The following is a 10,922-nucleotide window of genomic DNA, read 5'->3' as shown; positions in this document are numbered from 1 at the left end:
TTATATAAAGTATGTCTCACGATAAGCGAGCACATTAAAAACAACATTGATATTCTCAAAATTCTAGTTTTATTAATGTTTTGTTTCCATATTTTTTCCTTTATTTAAATGATAAAAAAAAATATAAAAACATCAACCTTAAATATTTGTTAAAGTTTATGAATAATATTTAACATCTCACTTTTCAAATATACTGTCTGTGTGTGTGTGTGTGTGTGTGTGTGTGTGTGTGTGTACATGTACACACACACACACATACATATTTTTACACACACATACATACAATTTATATATATATATATATATATATATATATATATATATAAATTGTTATCAATATATATATATATATATATATATATTGATATATAAAAATTATTGCACATATATCACAATATTTTTCATATAAAAATTGTTATCTGTACTTTCCTGTCATTAATTTATACATATATTATTTAATTAAAAATAACCCACGTTTAAATTAGGAAATTTTGTTTTAATTGTTTTCTTTAAAACCTAAAGAAAATACAGTATACTGTAAACAAATATTTTGAGTAGTTATGGAATAAAACACTATCAAACATTTTTACATACAATATAACGAGTATTTTTTAAACAAGTAAAACGTTTAAACATTTTGTGAGAATAAAAATATTAATTTTACAAAAACCTATTTTTATTATACAATATTTAATTTTTAAATTAAAAAGTTCAATTTTATTATGAATGAATATGTAGAAAAATATTGCATTTTCATGAAACTATATTTAAACATTACACAAAATTCAAAGTTATAACACAAAGCATATTTTTGGCAAAATCTTAAATGATCTTAATGTAATACTTCTTTATATGATCTGAAATTTAAATTGTTTACTTAATTTTTTTTATATGATTAAATTAACATTATAATTATGATTATATGCTTACATAAGAAATTGCTTAGGAATTTGCTTGAACTGCATAAACTGAAATATAATAATTATTTGTATTAAATTCTCAATTGTCCTTAACTAAGAATTTGTAATTTTTTGCAAACTTACATGTAAACTTACAATAAACTTAAATGTATTTATACATTAAGAAATGTAAGTAAAAGTTAAAGATTAATTAATATGATAAAAGAAAAATTTAAAAAGTTCATGTGACAGACAATAAAATCAATAGACTAAAAATGGAATAACAGAAAATATTGTATCTGCTTCTTTAACTTACATTCAAATAATTTGATGCAGTAATACTTTAACTAAAGTATTGAAAAGTTTTTAAATATTATAAAATCAATAATGTTTCCATAATACATTTATCAGAAAATGAGAGTGTGACAGTTTTAAAAGCATAATTTAGCAAAATACATACAGGTTGTTAAAAAACAACCTGTGTCGCGTCAGGCCCATCCTAGTCTCGTGTAATGATTAATTAATTTTCGTAACTCTCACCTGACCGTCTTGTTCGTACGCCAGGTTCCCTGTCGTATGTCCAATCAAGCAAAAAGTCCACTAAATCTATCTTTAGATTTTATTCACACAAAACAAAAATCAACTATTTACATTAATTCGGTTATAAGAGCATTCCACTATGTTTCCGCGCCTTTTTGGAACTTAACAACTTTTTTCTTGGTGTTGCCAACTCTCGACAAAAAACCAAAATTCCCGCCATCTAGTGGGATGAATGGGTCAACCTGTATAATTTCCCCAACTCAGAAGGCTCTGTAGTGCACATTTGGACAACAGGTATTTCAGATGATGCACTTGCCATTTATTAAATAAAAAGTTTTCATACAGAAAGTCACCAATTGGTGGCACTGATTGGTGACTTTCTGTTTGGGTTCTTCCAGGACCTCACAGCTATGCAACTGTGAGGTCCTGAAAGGAAATCAGAATTTAGTGTTAAATGTTAATGGATATCTAACAGGACAGTTGAACTCTCACCTTTTGAAAATAAAACCAGATGCAAAACTTACAGTCTCACAAAGACAATAAAGAGTTTTCTTTCTGTCAAAAAGGAAAACAAGACTTGAATTACGAGGGAGAATTTCGAAGTTTGAAGGAATTTTATCCAATCAGGATTGGGTTGAGTGTTGATATCAACCTCTCCTGTACCCCCAAAAAGGTTTTAAATTGTCACTGAAAGACAAGGGAAGATCAATCAGAATACGAAATAGAAGAGAGAAACCCTTTAAAAACTCATATTTCAAGGACACTATGTTCGCTTATCCAAGATCTGTCACATTTTGGCTGGTCCAGGATCTACCAGGATATGTTAACTCCAAGATCCCTTGTCATGTGATCGAATGTCCAGCTGTGACCAAACACAGCATTTGACATCATGTATCTGTTCGGATCTGAACTTATCCACAAGCCCTGGGGCTGTTAATCCTCTATAACAGTGATTCTCAAAGTGGGGGTCGCGAAAAATATTTGGGGGGATCGCTGAAAAAAATGTCAGATCAATTTTTTCCAAATATTTTATAAATTGACTATGGATTTATGTTTAGAAATAATAGAAATCAAAAATATATAAAATAATTTTTACTTAAATAAATTGCACATATAAATAATAAAAACAGTATAAATATTTAAATACGAGCCTAAATATAATATTCATAAATTTGTGTGCTATTGGGGAATCCCCGAGTGCCACTCTCCACTTAAACTATGATAGAACAATGTTGTCATTTGGAACAGTGTTCGCTAGCAGTGTTGCATCTGTAGGCAAGTCTAGTTTAAAATATTAGTCGATTATCAGTAGAGCGTCGATTATCCGAAACCCAATCAACTGAAAGCGTTTCAGTCGGCAAATTCAAATTTCCGCTAGTGCTGTGGTGCTGCAATATTGGCTGTCTTGGGATACTCCGATATTATTTTAGTTGATATGTGTTTTTAGCTGGCAGCACTGAGAGGGTAACATGAAAGGGTCCTTAAGGACGTGCCAGTATTTGAATGAAACTTTTTTCCTGTAGTTAATGGTAAGTTTTGCTTGTTTTTCTGAGGTATGTGTTGTGCTTAATTGGAACATTTTGAGACTAGATTATTTTCTAAAATATAATTTTTTTTTGTTTTTATATTTTTCAAAATATTTATTTTGATTGTGAAAAATAAAGAAATAATTTTTTTTTTAAATTTCGTTAATCTTATTTGACAAAAATTCAATGCAAAGCGACACGAAATGGAGAGAAATTTCAACATGGGATAGATTAATTAAACAAAAGAAATTAACTCCTCCTGAATTTAAATTGACCAATTACCTCCAGAATGTTTTTCTACACATACTCATTGTAAGGTATGGAATCGCCAAGACGCGCGATTCCCACCTGTTTGTTATAACGGACTTTCATAACGGAAAAGTCGTTAGGATCGGCCGGTAGAAACGACCGTTAGGAACTTCCGTGGGAAGAACCGTTAAGTTTCAAATCGTCGACCATCGGACGATTGGCCGGCGGGAAGTGACCGTTGGCGGCCGTTGCGGGAACATTCAAATTTGATTGGAGCAGGGTTCGAACGCCGTCAACTATTTAAGCTCGGATCGAAGTTCGTATCGAGATCGGCTGGCATCGTATCGGAGGTGATCGGATCGGATCGGATCAAGGGAGATCGTCGTTATCGAGGTGCTAACTAACCCTCTCGTTGGAAGTTACGTGTTTGTGTATGAACTTGTTCCTGACTCGGAGGTTTTGTTAATTACAAGTCTGTTTGTTCGTAAGGAGTTCTTTCGACGAATTTGTACGGGAATAATCGGTTGTTGTTCAGACTAGGGTCTGTGCATATTTAATTGTAACTCTAATTTGGATTATTTTGTACATTTACTGTAAATATAAAATTTGTGTTTTTCGTCAAACCGACTGAGTGGTTATTTTGAACATTACTCTCATTCTTCAGGGGTCCTTTGAAATTTTTAATTGCAAAAGGGAGGTCGCGGACCAAAAAGTTTGAGAAACACTGCTCTAGAAGACACTCTTCAAGGGATGAAGTGAATACATTCACTGCCACATCTGGAATTTTTGGACTCTCTTCTCAAACAGATGTATCAAAGGAGAATAGTAAAGATGACAGCAAAATTTTGTAAGAATATTTTTATTTTATTAAATGGGATCAAAGTGTAAATGGTAAGCCTGTCTTAGTGTCTAAATAATTCCCATGCACAATTATCGCAATCCCTCAACATTCTGAAAATTGCACCCATTCAGTAACCTTACACAACTGGAATCCAAATCCATTCCATCACTGGAGAACAGTATTTTAACATGTTGGCAACTTTTGTTATATCAGAACTTCAACATTGGTGCCTTCACAATACAATATTCATGCAAGATGGTGCACCAACCCGCATTGCTCACTCTGTTCAATATATGTGAAAGTAACTTTCACAGGTAAATGGGTGATACACTATTAATTTCCAACAGCTTGGTCTCCTTGCTCGCCTGATCACCCCATGGGATGTGACTTCTTGAAGGACCAAGTCTATCATGAAAGATGTGCATCTATGTCAGATCTAAGGACAGCATTCATCAGCACAATCTTGCAATTAAAGAACCCATTGTATTTAGTGGTGGAAAACATTACTGAAAACAATGGAAGACATATTAAACATTTATAACTGTAATTTGCATTGCTTCTGTATCACCTATTAGTTACTCTTTTGACAAAAAATTTTTATTTAATAAATGGTGTCCATCTTCTGAAGTATCCATTGTCCAAATTTTGTTTCATTTCAAGCAGTAGAACATGCTCCGGAGCTTTCTGAGTTGAAAAGTTATTTTTTAACAACCCTGTATATTAGAAGCTATTCATTTTATAATATAAATCATAAAATTAAAATGTAGATATATTTATTTTTTAATGCTAATAGTAATGAAAGAATATTAAAAAAAACTAAACATACCAATGATTGCAATAATAAAAACAATAATAATTCCAATAATGACGATCCATATCTGAAAATATTTGTGAAATGAAAAAATAAGTTAAAGTTTTTAAGTTAATATTTCAAAAAACAGTATGAATTATTAATTATTATTTAATCCTTGAACACTATATTCAAGCAAAAGAATATCAGATAATGTTCAAGGTCTTACAATGGTATCAGAAATCCTTTATTTAACTTTGTGTTCAGCCAAATCATGTTAAGAAATGCATTAAATGTTCTGTTTTAAACACGTGACTGATGCAAGTGGATTGCATCAGTCACGTGTTTAAAACACCTTACAGTATTGTAAGGCATTTTGAACATGTAATTGATGCAAATGGATTGCACATTAAACAAATGTTGTGAATAAAAACCTTTTGTGTGTTTCCATTTTGTGTTTCTTGTTCTTCATTCGTCATTTTTTCACCTAGTGGTAAAAATTCAAACTAAATTTTTTTTGCATTTTCCTTTTCCATAACATATATACCAAGTTTCATCAAAATAAGTCCACAAGAACGGGCTCTAGACACACTGAGTAGGGCAACTTTAATTATAACCACCCTGTATTTGTAGGATTAGTTATATTTTTGTATATTTTGGTATTTTAATGAACTGTTTTTAAATTTGAATTTGTTATCACATGTTCGTTCAAATATAGAACGATTGTAAACACTCCAGAGAATTGATAACCTGACGATGGCCTGTTGATCAGGTTAAAAATGTTCGTTTAAAGCAGTAAAGTAGATTCTCAGCAATATAAGGTGTATGTGTTATAATAATTATTTTTATATTTATTGCTTTTTTATTATTTAGTATTTTTGTAATTTTTTTTTAAATACAGACTTAATGTAAATTTTATTAATGAAATTTCAAAATAACCAAATACATTTAAAATTTGTCAAATTTAAATATAAAAAAAAAAGAATTTTAATTAAAAGAATTTGAAAAGATTTTATAATTTAATCTACAGAATTTTAAGACAAATCAATTACCTTGAAATTTTTCCACCAATATTTTCTTTTCAATTTTGTTGTTTGTTGTTCAAAATCATTTGCTTGGTTTTGTAATCTTTCTAAAATTAAAAAAATTTCATTAATATGAATAATGACAGCTCTCTCAACTAAGTTATTATATAAGAATTTGGTTAATAATGATTGCTAATACAGTTGAACCTGTCTATCTCAAATCGCATGGGAAGAAGAAAAAAATTCAAGATAGGTTTTGAGATACAGAGGTTCCTACACAGTAAACAGTAATAGGTTTGATTGAAGGTATAGTATTTTATGAATACAATAGCAAGTACAGTACACATTTGTATTAGGTGTAAATAAATTATTTTTGATATATTTTAAAACAGAAATAGTTTGTCAATAATTTCTGAGCCTGACTTTAAGATTCAAGCCAAACTAGTAGCCAATCAGAAAAGCATTAATTGCAACAACTATGTACTGTATTGCAAGAGATAATTATTGACTGCAATTTATGCTATCAATATGTAGTTGCTGAGCTTTGAATTTGTAATTGAAACTTCAATTCATAATTTCAGAGAAAATCATTTGAGATAAGTATGGAAAATATATTGAGTTTAGGCTGAAAATGCAGGGGAAAGAAATAAATTTCAAGATAAAGGGGTTTTTGAGATTTACATGTTTCAAATAGACAGGTTAAACTGTATAGGAAGCATTTTTTAAGTTATAAAACATACTAAAATGAGTTCAATGCAAATCAAAAATTTTTTTTTTAAATATAAAATTTGCGAAGCAGAGGGCTAAGGCAAATAATTTGAGAAATGGTTCAACAATCTCAGCACACATTTTAGTGAGTTTCCAGATAATGTCAACAATACATAAACTTATGAAATTAAAGTTTTCGAATTGTTCATCACTAGGAAATATATTTTCAGTGATTTACTATATATGTCTGAATTATATGACATGATGAAATTTATATAAAGTTTAACTATTTATATAAATGTCAGTCAATTAGTTTTATTTCATTGAAAAAATTTATCAGTCATCAAAATAAATATACATATTTATTGTACCAAGTTTCATAAGTTAATTATTTCAATCCACTTAACTTAAGGGAACTAACTTCTTTATTTTCTTTAATAAAAACATTTTTAATTAGTACTATCGAGCCATTTTCAGTTTCAACTATTGTTCCTTTTTCTTTGAGAGGTTCTAAAATGCAAAAGTTATAACTGAAAACGTCTTGATAACAGCTGAAAACATTTTTATTAAAAAAAAAATATAGTAGTAGTTGATTCTCTTAAATTAAGTACATTGAAGTAATTATTGTACATATTTTTTCAAATACTTGGTATATATTTAATTTATGATTATTAAAAATATATAAATTATCATTGTGATAATTTAAAATTTAGTAATTAACTTCAGAAATGTAAGTAATCTTTGTAGAAAAGATTACTTACATTAGAATAAAGCAATAATGATACCATTATCCTTATTGCTTTATTCTAATAAAAGTTTAAACTGCATTTTCCAAACATGGAAAAAATTATTAATATACTATTGCCATAAATTATTTCGTAAAAAATGTCTAAAATTGGAAATTATAGGCTATAATGCAAATATACCAGATATTGTAAATTTCTTCTATATTTAGACAACATTTTTCTTTTTGCCCTGATGTTATTAAGAATAAAACAACAAACACTTTCAAACTTAAAGGAAACATCTTTTCATAATAATCACAGGAAATTACATTAAATAACAAGTGTAAGATCGTCAACATTTAACGTGTCTAGATAATAAATCATTTATTATTTTATTAAAAAGAAAAATTTACATATTTAAAATTACCATATAAAAAACTGCTTAAATATATTTATGAATTCTGCTTGTTAAGTCTACCAAATATTTAATTATATTTAAAATGTTTTCAACCAACATCAAACAGTAACAGGAAGAAACAAAACAGGGGAATAATAAAATATTTATTTTTGTCATATCTTGATATGTTGTATCTATTTATTAATGAAATATCTATATAAAAACAAAATATAATAGAAATATATACATAAAAAAATGTAATCATTGCAGGTTGGCCATTCAGCATAAAAACCTCAATTTATCTTCTTGATTTTGATACTCCTGTACAACTATTGCCACTTGATTACTAAGGGTCATGTACAGTACAGTACCTCTTTTTTCTGACATCTGGGTGACCTATACGGGCATTGGCTAATAATAATTGCTGGCAGGCTTAGAGAAAAAATAAATGTTTTATCTCCTCTGTTTTGATTTGTCATTGTTCTGTTTCTTCATGTTCCATTTCTTCCAGTCACCATATAAATATGAGGTGAAAAAAATGTGAGGTGAAAAAAATGATAAAATCAATAACAAAAATCTGCTTTAAGAAACTCGAATTACAGTCGTTAAATATATAAACAGATTTAGATGACAGCTACCAAGCTGATTCACTTGTGTATTATCTCCTGATAACGACCTTACTTGTCTGGAAGTGCTAGATAAACTGTTATTTAATTTAAGTGGGTGCCAATAAAGCAAATCTTTATTATTATTTACTGAAAATTTAGAGTTTTTCATTATTTATTCATCATAAAGACATATATTTAAACTAAATAAAAATTAAATTTACCTGCACGGCTATCTAATTCTGTTAATTTTCCTTCTCTTTCATACAATTTTTCCATATTTCCATGCATTAAATCAACAATCTATATAAAATAATTTTATAAATTAGGAAATGAAATATTTCAATAAAAATAAATTTTTATAATTCTTTCATGATTATGCAATACTATAAATCCATATAAATATAAAATGTGAACATTAACAGAGACCGTCAAAGCTTGCAATTATACTTTTTCAATGTAATATTTTGTTCTATTAGAACCTATATCTGATATATACTGAATCATGACTCGTCAAGGGGACAAACAGCTTGCCATTGACCATCATTCAAATCTATTCCACTCCATTTTCTGTATACTTGCAATGACAAACACTTAAATAGTATATGCATGATTGGTTGTTGAATCCTATTTAATGATGATGACTTCAAATAGTTTGTAAAAATAAAAACTTTCCTGTAAGAATGCCTACTGCGGTTCTGTAGCTTTTTATCAGCTATTGCTATACACCTTGAATGACAAGTAACGTTTTTCCTTCGATGCACCCATTCGTAGATAAACTTGTTCCAGTCTCCTACCATTGTTCTTGTTTCTAGGAGATGATTTCACAATTTGCTTATTAAGCTTTGAGACATTCCAACAGATTGTCTTCTCGGAAGATTTTATCAGATTTTACAATTTGGAAAGTAATTGAAGACAGATACAATATAAATCAACCTTCAAAGTTGATTTGCACTTTAGCTGTAAATAGAATTGTATATTTCAAATTTTATTCTTTTTAAGTGTTCCCAATGAAACATGTCAAAAGTATTTGTTGAATTAAATATACTTTGCTGGAGTTTCATGTTGTATTTTCTTACAGGATGTACTTCCAGTTGGGATTTGTTTAAACTGTTCTTTTGAACTGATTACGAAAATATGAATTGATTTGTTTAATAAGTATAAAAAATATTTAAAGTTACTTTACCTCATCTACTTGGGCTTGAGTTTCTTCTATTTTATTATGCACTGGCTTTTTGTTATCTTCATTTGCACTAAAATTAAAGATAAATATATTCCAATATTTTGATAAAAAGAAAAAAAAGCAAAGCATAAGATAATATTGAATAAATCTATATTTAATCTACGTAAGAAAATAATTTATTAATTATAATTAAATATGGTTACATAAATATCTAGTTTATGAAATTAGTACTACATAAACTGAATTTGAAGATACACAATATAAATTTTTATTTTTATTTGCAATGAATTAGTAGAATTAAATGCAATGAATAGTTTTAAATTCTGAAGTAGATTACCCTCTCCTCAATGTAAAACTGTAGCAGTCTTTTTTGTTTTATTATTAGAAATTAAAAATTTGAAGTGCAAATTCTATTCGTAAAAAAAAAATAATAATAATAATAAAAAGAATTATTATATGTTGAATTTCGAACAAAAACACGTGTATTTTGCATGTAATCAAAATGACCATATTACATAATTACAATTTCACGGACCTTTCTTGTATTTGTGTAAATAAAGACTATAAATAGGACCAATATTTATCACTCAACTTCAAGTTCGAAGAATTTTGAATTTATTTGCAGACAACTTCTTTCCAATTTAATCAAAAAAGACGTTAAAACAACCAGAAAAAACAAATATTGTCATTTAAAAGTGCATTTTACTTACTCTAGCTTAAAGTTAACTTTAGCGTGTGTAGAATAAAAATTTAATTTTAATTAATTAATGCAAATACGAAAATACTTACGCCATATTATCCACAAATATTTTCAATTACGTATAAAAAAAATATTTAAAACAGGACATCGACTTCACTTGTTTTTATTCTATATTTCTATTTCCAACGCATGTGTTTATAAACGGAAATATTTCCTTCCTGGTTATCTATAAACGAAACATTCAATTAACACACTTCATTCTTCATAAATCACAGGAATTTTCAGTTCCTTCTATCATAGAACAAATTAAAACACTGTATAGTTAAACACACAGCATATTCTATTATCCACAAACAAATCATCAATTCGCTAGTTTTGCAAGTTAGTGAAAACAGGAATTCTAATTTTATACGTACAAACCTGTACAAATCTTGGCAATAGTTTAAACGTGAAATTCTTCTGTGGCTTACTCAGCGCTAAGTTCGAAGAGTCCATTTTTCTTTTTATCGCTAACATAAATTAAGGCTATTCTATTATTATCATTAAAAAAAAACTACAAAATGAATGCTAAATAGTAAACACTGTTTGCATGTACTGTACACTTGATACAGTCTAATTTAGATATGAGGAATTTCACTTTTCGTCTTTTAATTAAGAGGTGCATTTAGGGGTGGGTGGGGATTTTTCTGCAAGTCTGGAGATAAATTATGCAACCGTAGTGGTTCTATCCCTAT

At 28.4% G+C, this 10,922-nt stretch overlaps 1 protein-coding gene across 1 annotated transcript; it reads right to left on the bottom strand.

Annotated features, from left to right (window-relative positions):
* Positions 1 to 481: 481 nt before the first annotated feature.
* Positions 482 to 10,700, bottom strand: LOC136990461 (vesicle-associated membrane protein 3-like). The gene is made up of 8 exons (XM_067288846.1): positions 10,609 to 10,700; positions 10,278 to 10,414; positions 9,492 to 9,558; positions 8,530 to 8,608; positions 5,898 to 5,977; positions 4,882 to 4,933; positions 931 to 968; positions 482 to 857 (listed from the first exon to the last, which is right to left on the bottom strand). The coding sequence occupies exons 2-7, from the start codon at positions 10,280 to 10,282 to the stop codon at positions 943 to 945; spliced, it is 309 nt and encodes a 102-aa protein (XP_067144947.1). The 5' UTR covers positions 10,283 to 10,414; positions 10,609 to 10,700; the 3' UTR covers positions 482 to 857; positions 931 to 942.
* Between the last annotated feature and the right edge of the window lie 222 nt (positions 10,701 to 10,922).

Source organism: Centruroides vittatus, unplaced genomic scaffold, assembly GCF_030686945.1.
Source record: "Centruroides vittatus isolate TY-2023 unplaced genomic scaffold, ASM3068694v2 scaffold_932, whole genome shotgun sequence".
In the NCBI taxonomy this organism is placed as follows: domain Eukaryota; kingdom Metazoa; phylum Arthropoda; class Arachnida; order Scorpiones; family Buthidae; genus Centruroides; species Centruroides vittatus.
This window is presented reverse-complemented; position numbering and strand designations above follow the sequence as displayed.